The 14,656-nt window shown below is 38.1% G+C and overlaps 1 protein-coding gene across 1 annotated transcript; it reads left to right on the forward strand.

The window, feature by feature from the left end:
- The first annotated feature begins 20 nt into the window (after window positions 1-20).
- On the forward strand, window positions 21-14,281 carry lsm4 (LSM4 homolog, U6 small nuclear RNA and mRNA degradation associated). The gene is made up of 6 exons (XM_079844510.1): window positions 21-166; window positions 5,376-5,417; window positions 6,878-6,976; window positions 7,074-7,275; window positions 10,676-10,756; window positions 14,035-14,281. The coding sequence occupies exons 1-6, from the start codon at window positions 164-166 to the stop codon at window positions 14,037-14,039; spliced, it is 432 nt and encodes a 143-aa protein (XP_079700636.1). The 5' UTR covers window positions 21-163; the 3' UTR covers window positions 14,040-14,281.
- Window positions 14,282-14,656: the final 375 nt, after the last annotated feature.

The following is a 14,656-nucleotide window of genomic DNA, read 5'->3' on the forward strand; positions in this document are numbered from 1 at the left end:
AGCTTCCCGTTAAACCCTAAAGAAGACGACTTCCGCTGGAAGTACAACTGAATGCTTCGCGGACCACCTTGCGTTGCAAAGAAGATTCACAACAAACATTCGTGAATTTCAGCCGATTAAAATTAACTAGAGGTTATAAAGTCTGAGCAGCCGTTCAGCGGACATGGTAAGCGACCGTTTATAACCGTCAAATTGACGCGGAGTTGCTGTGTTTACTGGAGAAGCTCCGTTTACCGGCGCGTCCTGATGTCGTTTCGTTTATAAACGACCATGTTTTAATTAGTCATTTACTTATTGACTTAAACATAATATCCGTTACAGATCAGACTGATGTATATATTATAGATCAGTGCTTCAGGCACATACGATGTTCTCGAGTACTCAACAATTTGGCTTTTCAATGGCCAAAATATCATTCAACATCAGCCAAAGAGAAGCAAATCATTTCTGAAATTAATATAACGCTTTTATTTGACACTATGTACTCGCGTTACTAAGAAATATTTCAAAAGATGAATGAAAATCCGCTCTCACGAATGTAGTAGCCATTTTATTTATTTTTTGGTGGATTGATTACCATTTATATAACCACAGTCTACAACAAATACCAACTTAACTACAATAAATGTTGTTGTTTGTAGTGAAACCATTGTTAATTATCACAAGGGCTGTAAGTAGATTTTGGAATTGACACCAGATTGACACATGCAGAACGAGTGGGCGTTTCCAAATTTGTGGGAGTTTTTCCAAGCGACGCGTCATAACCTGTAGACCACGCCCACCGGTCAATCATACCGTCTCCATTGACTTTGTATTGCGTGAAGCGCCTCCTTGTCATTTTTTACTTATAACCAAAAACAGAACATGTCTAAAAGCTGATGAGTGACAAGGTGTACAGCAAACAAGCTAAAGAACACAGAACCAAAAACCCGGAAGTTTTTATAAGCTGTCGACCTAAAAAACGAGCGTTTAAGGACACAAACGTGGATACAGAGTTATATTACACTGAGAACTACACACACTAAAGGGGAACGTCATCAGAGACCGGAAATATCATATATAAAACTGATATTTGACTTAACAGTGACAGTGTTTATTGCACACACAGCCATATTTGAGACATACTGAGTGTCAGGATCCCAAAATGTACCCATTCCATGCCTGTATCCACTTTAGTCTCCTTAAACCAGGGGTCTCCAAACCCAATTAAACACACCTGAACCAGCTAATCAGAGTCTTCGGCCCTGTCCCAAATAGCACACTTCATCAGGGTTTCCGCGGGGTCTAAAAAGAGTTTCAAAATCTACATTTTAGGCCTTAAAATGTCTTATATTCGCTAAAGTATTCCGTTTTAGGTCTTAAATAATTTTAAACCAATTTTTCTACGTCCATGTAACATAATACATATGGTGAATGTGGTATCCTAATTATGTGGTAATTTCTGGAAATTACCACCACAAATTCAGTCATTTTGATCTCTAAAATCACCCCAAACAATGTCGTGAAATCCTGGTGGGATTGAGCTATGAGGAAGTGAAAGTTTATCGATTTGTTCAATTTGCATGACCTAAATCGCTAACGCTAACATTTTTCTTGAGGAGCACTTAATTAAAAAAAATTAGGAGCACAGTCAAAAATTTAGGAGCACTTTCTGATCAATAACACGCATTCCAATTATAACTTTCCCATTACAGGATGATCTTTGCCCCTTTAAATTAATGTCCAGGGGCATTTTTGCCATTATAAGAGCAATGTTTTCTACTCTTATTAAATGTATGCATCATCTTTTGTCAATTTCGTGAATTAAAATAGAAAAGTTGTTTTTAAAATGTTAATTTAACAATAAATTCAGTTAGAGCAATAAGACACAACCAGACTGTAACCAATCTAATTAAATCAGCATCAAAAGTAGAAGTGGCACAGAAGCTCTATCTGAAGTGCTGTTTAGATACATTTACATGCAGCTCATGGGTAAATAATGTTGTATAAATGTTTTAAATCTAAGTTTTTGAATTTAGAAATAGGCTATGTACAAGTTAAACTTAGTTAAAATATTTATATTTTAAATAAAAAGTCCATGCAAAGTATAAATATGAAAATAAAACAGCCAGTAGGGGGCGTCAAGTCTATGTGGGAGTCGTTCATTCAATCGTTCAAACGCAGATTCATTCGATCGAAACGCTTGGAGATGCACAAATGGTGTAGTTTTGATTTTCACGAAATAAACAATAGGCTATTGTGGCTAAAAAAACGTTATTACTTAATATCAACTTGTCTATTGGACTTTTTTTACAAGATCAGTATCACATTTGCAATCATTTCAATACTCTGTCCGTGACTTTAGGCGCTCTGGAGCTTAATAAACAGAACTGCAGGCGTCTCGCGGAAGAACACTAAAGCAGCCGGATCTACTTCTCTCTGTGTGTGTCTATGGCGAGTCACGCAGGGACTGTGCTCCTCCGCAGCGCTGCGAACCAAACTGGAATTGAATAGTCTAAACACTTATTATATGTGTACCGTAATGATTCAGGGTAAGATAAAAACACGGTTTGGAAAATGGATTCATGATGTACTCTCATATGCATCTAGTCATTTTTAAACTCAATAAATGTTATGGACTGCAGCTGATAAATAGCCTGACGTCAAAGTCAGAATATGAGTCTGATCTGCTCCGTTGGGCTGTGATTATGGGGTGTGTTTCAACCGAACCAGGAAAGACCTCAATTGGACAGACCTACAACCAATCAGAGCAACGGAGCGACGCATAACGTTAGTAGTCAAATGTCAACAGAACTCAACTGCACTGTTGCCAAGTCCGCGGGTTGAAGCGACCCCAATTATGTGATATACAGACTAGGCTTGCTACGATAGTCGGTGTTGCCGGTGTTACCGGTGTCCAGACTCAACACCGGTTACATCACTTGCCCACCGTGGCACCGCCCACCGTCTTTTTGATTTTTTTATAGTAATAAAATAACTTAGTTCAGTTAGAGAACAGACAATACAAATAAAAACTGAACGTATCTGCTTAATAAAGCAGGATCCGACCGTGAGTCTCGGTAGCGGCAGGAGTCATTCATCAGATTTAAGAGTGAGGAGCTGACTGAGATGATCGTGGAAGATTTGGTTTCAAAGCGAAACGTAAAAGCGTCTATTTAAGGGAGTTTGTCATTTGTTTTGTTGTGTTTTTCATTAAAAATAATAGACTAATGAACCCATAATTCAAGCAACCCGCAGCCGAATTGCCGCTAACTCAAAACCGAAAGTAAAATGTGTACGGCCGCACAGAGCGCGCATTGTTTACTTTCGCCTGGCTCCGCAGTGCGAGCCTCCGCTACGCTGACTGCGCGCATTTATTTTTGTCGCGCGCACCCTCGCGCTCGTGCGGGCGCGTCGAGTAGGCTATAAAGGCTTTACGGACGAACTGTTATTCATTCATGGCGTGCATCTCAATCATAGACTGATCAATGCTTGATCAGTGCCCTGACTACTGAACTAGGGAACTGATTGAGACGCACCCATGGCCTCACAGAGCGCGCATTTACAGACGAGCTGTCATTCACGGTGTGTGCGCACTGGCGCGTTTTCAGTTCAGAGCGGTCGTGTGCATGTTACTTTCGGTTAGATAGAATTAGTGATTTAAAAGCCTCCGCCGGTGATACCGGTATTACCGGTGTTGTCACACATCAATTAACCGGTGGGAAAATTTCCTCACCGTCACATCCCTAATACAGACCCAGAAATGCGATTTTTAGCTGCCAGCCCTGCCAAAATAACACATATTTTACCCCCCAAATGCCATTTTTTTCCCGGAGAACCCCCCTGGAAAGCTATTGGGCTTGTTTTTGGCTAGTTTTGAGTAGCAATTGGCCGGGTTTTGTTGTAAAAACTTGGCAACCCTGTCTGTCCGCACGCTGGAATAAGTAGCCTAACGTTAGAAGAAAAATATGAGTGTAAACGATCTTTGCCGGTGTTGTAAAAAAAAAGGATACACAGAGTTTACTTACCAACACGATCATCATTTCTGAGAGAAATAGTAAAGGTGAACGCATATACGAACAAGTTCTCCGTTTAAGATTAGAACAAACTCAACCCAAGCGGCTTTGATGACGTGGATGATTATGTTACTGTTGATCATCTGTCCATCATCGTCTAAAGCCCGCCCTGATGATTTCATTGGTCCGAACAGTTTCTGTTCAGGCATAATTACTCCTCTACGGATCAAGTCCAGACCGAACTGCCTGAGTAAAAATGTTGTGGGCGGGGCTAAGTTCGGCTGGCATCCAGGCTAGCTGATAAAGATTAAATCAAGAACTCATGAACGTTTTTAAATTATTTTTTTATTAATTCATTTTTGGTGGCATTTTTGCCCCAAGCCCCTGTTAATTTCCGACCTTGTTTATGGTTTCCTTGCCACTGTTGCCTCTGGCTTGGCGTGCTCAGTTGGGGACACTACATTTTTCAACTAAACATCGAAATACATCTAAATAATAAACTAAATTAACCATTTAAACTAAATTACTGATCAAATTATTGATCTAAAGCCCACACTGTCACTGTATGATACTTGAAATTTTTCCAGAACGGCTGTACGGCTGAATAAAATTATGCTGCATTATTTTCCTGTTTAACACTGTAATGCTTTTTTTAAACAATCTACATTGTTAAAAGCGCTATATAAATAAAGTTGACTTGATTTTATGATAATCCAAATGTGGTATTTCTAGTTAGCCTAATTTTGGCTGCAAAGAAACATCAGCGCGAGTCGTCTGGTAAGTGCGCGTGGCCGCGTGGTTTCACCTTTTAAACTATCTCCGTCGCACACATTTTTTGCACATGCTCCGCTGACAGAAGGCATGAAAAGCAGTTGATTGCAGCACGAAACGTAACAGTTGCTCAGTCAGTTTTTGTATTTTTTATTCCGATTGTATTATACATCTATTCATGAGAAGCGATCGGGTCACTCGCACCAGTGCGCCTAAATATTTTTTCGCGGTCGCACGCAGTAATTTTCAGGCGCAAATGCGCCCAAAATGGTCGCTATGTAGAGCCCTGCCTAAATGTGCTGTCTCTATGAAAATGATCCTCCCACACTGTGATGTGGGCAAATCAGGCCACGCCCACTGATCTGCTAACTCCTATTACTAACCTGCAGAGACCTAGAAAATGTCTAAACTCATATAAATAAATATAGTCTGATTGCACGGCTCTAAAATATTAATATGTGTGAGCTCTTGCCCTTCCTGAGTGTAATATCTGGACATTTGTGAAATGCTTATTCAGTAATCGTGAGACGTAAGACGAGAGTTTTAATTTGCTTTTACTGTAGAATATTGTCTTATTCTCCCCCTTTCCTGGCTCATCTTCTCTCCTAGCTCCCGTTATCTTTGCTGAAGACGGCACAGAACCACCCGATGGTGAGTATGAGGAGACTTTATCATATTCATGTCCTTCAGTAATACTATGTGCCATTACATTATTATGTGCGTAATACAGTACAGTAACAATACCATAGTACATGTATAGTGGTCATTCTGTACAGAGCTAGTCCATTATTTTTTTTGTTAGCAATTAGGGATGCAACAATACAGTTAGTCCACGGTTCAATACATACACACCTCGGTTTTTAACCACGGTTTTCGGTTCGGTTCTGATGGCTTGTCACATCAGTTTTTTGTTATTCTATTCTTAGGCAACAGGAACCGCAAGAGGTTTAGGAGAACAAAGACATTTTTTATTGCAATACTCTTTCTTTATTTTACTTAAAATAATTGAAAAACTTTACTTTAAAAAAACCCTTGTTCACATTCCTAGTGTATTGGATAATATAAAATAAATATATATAAAGATTTACACTGGCAGCTCAGAGCTGTACAGCAGCATTTAAGTATGAAATTGAATGAATGAATGTAAAAAAATAAACTTCACTATAAAATATACATTGATTCTTATTAAAGCTACTGTATTAAAGTTCTTCAGTCAAGAGCAGTGAGGGATTTTCTCTTTGTCTTTTGTTGTTGTATTAACATTAAAGAGATAGTTCACTCAAAAATGAAAATTCTGTCATCGAGAAATGAATACAGGTTTGAAACAATATTAGAGTGAGTAAATAATGACATAATTTTAGAGGTGAACTGTCCCTTTAAGGACAGCGTGTTCACTATAGGCTGCGCCGCTGTCAATTTAAGACCTGCGCACATCTAATATACACACACACCGATTTTACTTTCACTTTAGACATAACCGACTGTGTTTATGTAACCTTGTGTGTATTTGACAGTATTAGCACAGTAAGACGACTACTTAGTCCAGTAATCACGTGTTTGACAGCCGTTTAGTGCGCGCGCTCTGAAAAGCGCATGTTAAAACCGCGCACGCGAATGAAGGCTTTAAAACACATGCAAATAATGAACTTTGGTGATTGTGAATAACTCTAGTGTCCTGTGAGGATAACTCCACCACTAGTGTGTGATGTGAATGTATGTCGCGTTGTTCAGTATTGGGATGGAGGCAAATGATAGAATGTGTAGAAAAAATAATTAATTAAATGTGAAACCGAAAAAAACGCAATTCACAAGCGCGTATTGAACCGTGAATGCCGTAACGAACGGTTCATTATATTGAGAATTGTGGCATCCCTACTAGCAATATTGTATAGTACGTTCCAGACAACTTTCAAGGTTACTTGTGTTTAACTTCTGTAGAAAGTCAAACTGTACATGTGATTCGAATGAGATGAAAAACTACATTACCCATAATCCTAAAAAGCCAACCACCAATCAGAAATGTCACTGTTGCCATGGGAATGGAAACTGTTGCACTGCATTGGTCATCCACTCCCATAAATTAATATTTTATAATGTATTTTTGTCTCCAGCTGGTGGAGTTGAAGAATGGCGAGACGTACAATGGTCATCTGGTCAGCTGTGACAACTGGATGAACATCAACCTGAGAGAAGTTATTTGCACCTCACGGGTACAGAAAACCGCATTCCTCGAGATTCTTTGGATGTTATTGATTATGGCATATCTGCTGAAATGTGAACGTTATTTCTGCCCGCTCTGATTTGCAGGATGGAGATAAGTTTTGGAGGATGCCGGAATGCTACATCAGAGGAAGCACCATTAAATACTTGCGAATCCCTGATGAGATCATAGATATGGTGAAGGAGGAAGTGATCTCAAAGGGGCGTGGCCGGGGAGGAATGCAGCAGAACAAGCCACAAGGGAAAGGCCGAGGAGGCGGACCTGGACGAGGGGGAGGAGCCGGACGAGGTAACACAATTCAAAGCCCGCGTTAAAGGAATAGTGGGACAGAATAGTCATGTTAAATAAGGGGTTGCGGTCATACTTTTTGAAATGCATACACACTAGTGATCGTGGTTATATATTAAAGGGTTAGTTCACCCAAAAATGAAAATTGTCATTAATGACTTCCCCTCATGTGGTTGGACACCCGTCAGACCTCCGTTCATCTTCAGACACAAATGAAGATATTTTAGTGTAAATCTGATGCTCCATTGGCTCAACTTTACACTCTCAAGACCCTTAAAAGACACTAAAGACTAAAGTTACAAAGTCCATCTCACTACAGTGGTTCTACAATAACTTTATGAAGACGAGAATAGTTTTTGTGCGCAAAAAAACCCTAAGTAACGACTTGTATAGTGATGACGATTTCAAAACACAGCATCATGAAGCTTCGAAGCGTTATGAATCAGTGAGTCGATTCATGATTCGGATCGCGTGTCAAACCGCCAAACTGCTGAAATTTGGCGATTCAAACCGCTGAATCGACTCACTGATTCATAACGCTCTGAACCGCTGAATCGACTCACTGATTCATAACGCTCTGAACCGCTGAATCGACTCACTGATTCATAACGCTTCGAAGCTTCATGAGGCTGTGTTTTGAAATCGTCATCACTATGCAAGTCGTTATTTAGGGTTTTTTTGCGCACAAAAACTATTCTCGTCTTCATAAAGTTATTGTAGAGCCGCTGTAGTGAGATGGACTTTGTAACTTTAGTCTTTAGTGTCTTTTAAGGGTCTTGAGAGTGTAAAGTTGAGCCAATGGAGGCCTTTCAGAGCATCAGATTTACACTAAAATATCTTCATTTGTGTCTGAAGATGAACGGAGGTCTGACGGGTGTCCAACGACATGAGGGGAAGTCATTAATGACAATTTTCATTTTTGGGTGAACTAACCCTTTAAACGTTGCGGTCTGAAATGCATACACACTAGTGATCGCGGTTATATTTTAAGTAATAAAAACAATATTCAAATTTATTGTGGGGGAATGAGATGAATCGTAATGTGTTGATTTGAGTAAAAACACAGAACTCTCATTCTGACTAACAGACAGCAGACAAACGGCACCTGTCACTCAAAGTGGCCACGCCCTTAATTATGCAGAACTTTAATGCTTTATATAATGTAAAGGAATGAGTTATAAAAACATTCCCCCCTCACAGTCGTCATGAAGGGCAACATTAGCCGTACAGACCAAAAGCACAGTTTGTCCCAGACTGTAAACATGTGTTCTTCTGCTGTAAAGTTGGCCATTTTAACATGAGCTCAATGAGATTCTGCTCCTTCTGGAGTCTGCCTCTAGTGGCCAGTCCATGAACTGCAGTTGAAGGCCCTTCCGTATCGGCTTTAGGAGAAACTGAGGGAGGTAAATCACAAAGGAAAAGAGAATTTTATATATATATATATGTCATGTGAAAAAAAAGACACCCTTTAGAATTTTCTGGTTTTATGTATCAGAACAATAAAAATCATTTGGTCGTTTGCAGGTCTTAAAATTAGGTAAATACAACCTCATACAAATTAAGAATTACATAAAAAAGGTCATATTCCTTCAGATCCATTTGAATAAATCTCGCACACATGATCCAGATGAAACTCTTTTCTCCAGTGTTTTCTGTAATCTAGTGTTTACGGCCCAAACTGTCTGCAGGGTGCTAGAGCTCACAGGGCCTGAGTTACACACTTTCAACAATGAATTTATAGCCCAAAAAAATCAAAAAGCGTCTCTTTTTTTGGGGGTTATTACAGCTCAGACAACATATCCTCACATGTTCATGACTTTTAGCAGTGGTTTATGAAACTTCAGAGGGTTTCCTGTAAAATGACACCAGTAGTGTGTGTGTGTGTGTGTGTGTGTGTGTGTGTGTGTGTGTGTGTGTGTGTGTGTGTGTGTGTGTGTGTGTGTGTGTGTGTGTGTGTGTGTGTGTGTGTGTGTGTGTGTGTGTGTGTGTGTGTGTGTGTGTGTGTGTGTGTGTGTGTGTGTGTGTGTGTGTGTGTAGCTTTTATATTTGGGTCGGCCAAATCCAGGCGGAAATGCTCCCAGAGTAATTTAGTGTAAATAAGTTACTGTGATGCACATCTCCAGAAAGTAGAGCCTCTAAGCTTTCGTCAGAGGTCAGAGCTCCTCCAGACATTTAACACTTAAAGGATATACTTGATGATGTCATTCCGGACCCATCATCAGAGAGAACCGAGGTAGCAGAATAGTATACAGGTTGAACTATGGCTTGCTGAATTCTGGCTTTTAAAGGGAAAGGGAGATGAGGCTCTGATTGGTTTATTTCACGTTATGCCCAAAACACACCCATGACTCATTAAAGGGACAGTTCACCCAAAAACGAAAATGTGATGTTTTTCTGCTTACCCCTAAGGCCTCCAAGATGTAGGTGTCTTTGTTTCTTCAGTAGAACACAAATGGAGATTTTTAACTTCAACCGTTGCTGTGTGTCACTCATATAATGCTCGTCAATGGGGTCTAATTCTATTAGAGTAAAAAAAACATGCGCAGACAACTTCAAATTAAACCTCGTGGCGACACATTGATGTGTTAAGACACGAAACCATCGGTTTCTGAGAGAAACCCAACGGTATTTATGCAAATATATCACCTCATATCAGACGAACGCTTCAGCTCTGCAGACTGACATCACTTCCTGTGAGTGAGGTCAAAATTACAGCCGGGTCATAGATATATATACGTAGATTCCTCATTAGTGCCTGCGTGGATCATGGCGTGGATCGCTCGAATGAGGAATCTACGTATACATATCTATGACCCGGCTGTAATTTTGACCTCACTCACAGGAAGTGATGTCTGCGCATGTTTTTTTTACTCTAATAGAATTAGACCCCATTGATAAGCATTATATGAGTGACACACAGCAACAGTTGGAGTTAAAAATCTCCATTTGTGTTCTACTGAAGAAACAAAGACACCTACATCTTGGATGCCTTAGGGGTAAGCAGAAAAACATCACATTTTCATTTTTGGGTGAACTGTCCCTTTAAGAGACGAGGCACGACCCTTTTAGACCATGAGCCGGACGCGCCGACTGTTTATCCCGTCGTTAAACTAGCAAAAGTGTATTCGGACACGCCCTAAGAGCTCCTGCACTGTGAGCTTCAGATCATGTGCTCAGATCAGTGAAATAGGGCTCATATCATGCTTAACACTTAAAATGAGAATATTTGTAATGTGTCGATCAGGTATGGATATCTAGTATAGATGTCTAGATATCTACAGTAAATGACGGGTTCAGGTGGATGGTGTATTTTAGCAGTGGACTGGGGTGACGTTAGAGCTGATCTACACATCTCTAATACACAGTTGACAGACTTTTGTTTGTGTTTTTTTGTCTTTAGGTATTTTTGGTGGCCGTGGCAGAGGCATGCAAGGAACCGGCCGTGGACAGCAGCAAGACAAAAAGCCTGGAAAACCACAAGGTGTCAAAAATCAAAACTAATCATAAACTGATCCTTCCCTCATGTGTTATGAATAGGGTTGGGTACCGAAATCCGGTTCCAATATGGCACCGGTACTTATATAACCGGTATGTACCGGACCGAATCAGAACGCAGATTTCGGTTCCTCATTTCGGTGCCAAAATTCAAACGTGCTTTGGCTGAGCCAGAGACAGACGCTCAGCGCTGGTCACATCACAACTCATGACAACTATTCAGTGTTTTCAACCACATCTCATGACAACTATTCAGTGTTTTCAACCACATCTCATGACAACTATTCAGTGTTTTCAACCACATCTCATGACAACTATTCAGTGTTTTCAACCACATCTCATGACAACTATTCAGTGTTTTCAACCACATCATGTTTATTCCAGGTTTCAGACATTTAAATGTTCATAAGTAGGCTACTAGCAAAAAAACACACACTGATGTCTATGAAAGCGGCAATGACAATCCTTTCAGGCGGTTATAATTTGACTAACGTTACATGTTTTATTCACATCAGATACATGCACATTATACAGTAACTATATAGTTTACTCTATTCTTCTTCCAGTTCACTGGTCACTTACTTTCATGTATTTCGTGAGACGAGAATGAACTCAAGTGTTGTAAATCCGACAGATCCGATTCTGAGGCGCAAACTAACGTGGCGCCGCCCATTGCGCTTTATAGATCAACTTACACACATTCACTCACACATTTGAACATCAGATAGTTCGTGACACAGTTAAGAAGTTTGTGAATATTTTGAATAAAAAGAAAAAACGAAATAAACCCGATACAGCTGAGCTGTCAGCGAAATTGCGGCTGCTGTGTGTCATGTGAGAAACATGACGCGTCGTCATGGAAACATTAAGGCGATGCGTTCCAAAATATTTAGCCAGAGAATATGATCATATTTCAAAATAAAGCTGAAGCTCGAAGCTGGTTAGTAGCAGACCGAGAATACAGATTAGGCCTACTGCTGTTATTACTGTAACTGTTATTTAGAGCTATATTAGGCTTGTTGTAGTTGGGTTAGGTGGCTATTAGGTTTTACTGTGAATTTGTAAATAAGTCAATTGTGTTTTGTATTTATTTAAATTCATACATTTAAGTATACATTAAACTTTTAATAAATGGTTCAATTTAAATAAATAAATAAAAAGCCATTTAATGTCATCCACCTCGTTTTGTGGCCATTTAAAAAAAAAAAAAAAGTATCGGTTCAGGCACCGTTTAGGCACCGGAACCGTTTTAAAAGTATCGGTTTGGCACCGGAATCGAAAAAAACCCAAACGATACCCAACCCTAGTTAGGAGGAGTTTTACTCCCTTCATGCTGCGTTCACACCAGACGCGAATGAAGCGTTTCACGCGAGTGATTTACATGTTAAGTCAACGCAAAGACGCGAATAGACATTCTGCAGCGCGATTCACGCAAATGAGGTGGTGCGAATTGAGCATTTCGTGCAAGTTGAAAAATCTGAGCTTTGGCGGATATTCACGCCGCGTTAACCAATCAGGAGCTTGCTCTAGTAGTGACAACAATGAGGACAGAATCATATGTGGATACCCGGAGCTGTGGACACATCTTCATACTTTATAGAAACAGGAATAAAAAAGATCCTGTGTAATAAATGCTGTAATTGGTAGCTTTCAGTTATACTGTAACGTCATTAATGTTTCAGAGACATCAGTGATACTGGCCTTCATTCATAAAAACATGACAATACAACACACATTTAAAATATGCTGTCTTTAAACTGTTTCTTCGTTAATTTGGAGAGTAACTAAAATTATTACAATATCAAAATATTAAAAACTCTAGACATTAATCATGTGATTTTAATTAGTAAATTTTTTTTATCGATTCACTGCACTAATATATATATATATATATATATATATATATATATATATATATATATATATATATATATATATAATTAGGGCTGTCAAAAGATTAATCGCGATTAATCTCATCCAAAATAAAAGTTTGTGTTTACATAATATATGTGTGTGTGTACTGTGTATAATTATTATTTATATATAAAAACACACACAAACATGTATATATTTAAGAAAAATGTATTATATTTATATATAAAATATTTATATATAAATTATATAAATGTATATACATGCAAATATTTCTTAAATATATACATGAATGTGTTTGTATTTATATATAAATAATAATTATACAGAGTACACACAAATATTATGTAAACACAAACTTTTATTTTGGATGCGATTAATCACGATTAACCTTTTGACAGCCCAAATATATATATTTATATATATATAATTATATATATAATAATATATTATAATATATATATATATATATATATATATATATATATATATATATATATATATATATATATATATATATAATATAATATAATATAATATAATATAATATAATATAATAATATAATATATAATATAATAATATATAATATAATAATATATAATATATAATATAATAATATATAATATATAATATAATATAATATAATATATAATATAATATAATATTATATAATATTATATATATATATATATTTATATATATGCTATTGAGACTTCAAGCTAGCTAAAGCCGGCAAATAAACCCTTTTCACATGTCTGGGTTTCTCAGAGAGGAAGTCGTCATAGTTGGGTTAAATATGATAACTGTGAATGAGAGAATACATTAAATATTTTTTGACAACTTTCAAAAAGAGGGAAAAATAGAGTGAGATTGATAACGAGAGAAATGTTCATTTTTACCATCACTCCTATAGACGCTATTACTAAACACCCTCACAGCAGCGGTAACTTTTTTAAGGAAATTTGATGCAAAAGTAATAAAATACAAAGGATTAGTGTTTTAAATGTACATGTATTTAAAAAAAAATTAAAATACAAAAAACGTTGCAGGATTTACGATATTGATGACCGTTAAAACGCGTCATCACAGTCTGTGAAAGAGTCTATTGAGCTTATTCGCCGTATTTTAAAACAATCCATGTCAGCCATTTCACAATGAGACTTTTGAGAGTAAACTCAAAATGTTCAAGCGTCCAACTACGCGCAAGTCGCGTCTGGTGTGAACGCACACAGGCACTTTTCCTGGTTTCTTGATGTTCATTCATCAACATCATGATTTTCTTCTAGAGACTCGTTTACAAGCCTCAGTTTAATGTAAAAGCCTTTAATAGGAAAACCTTTGAACCTTCATGTGATAAAATGTCTGATACTTTCTGTCCTCTGCTTTCTCAGTTTGATCATCAGCCAAAAAGAGCGAGTTTAATTTGAAATGGACGTCCTGGATCTCCGAAGATTTTAATTTGGACAAGTTGATGTAAAGATGCTTTCTTCAAATTGGTTTTATTTTCTGTTCTCTCACATTTTTGGTGCATGTTTTCACATTTGCTCTTAAGGTTTTTTCGTTTCTTTTTTTAAATCCAACCATGGTGTAACTTGACTTGTGCACTTGTGAATAAACAATTTTTGTTAAATATTGCAATTTCTGTTAGTGTGTGTGAGCACGCCATTATGTCTGAGCAAATGGAAACAAGTTGCAAAAACTCTTAAATCTTAATTGTTGAACAACTCTTGACAAGACATTCTCATGTTGACATCCCAAAAATAGTTGAGAGGGCCTGTGCACACTGGGACGAATTTCGCGCTTATCGCCAGCGTTTTCGAGACGTTTTTCGGCGTGTCTTTGTGTTCACACCCAAGCGATTTCCACTGGTGATTTGCAGAGTGAACACAAGGTGGCGCCACTTTACGCTTCTGACACTCGCTTGTCACGCAGAAGAAGAAGAGACACAGTATTTATGTGCTTGCCAACACCATTCACAGACTTTTGCTAACTGGCAAGCAGCATTAGCCATTA

This window comes from Gobio gobio (assembly GCF_949357685.1).
Source record: "Gobio gobio genome assembly, chromosome: 19".
NCBI classification, from domain to species: domain Eukaryota; kingdom Metazoa; phylum Chordata; class Actinopteri; order Cypriniformes; family Gobionidae; genus Gobio; species Gobio gobio.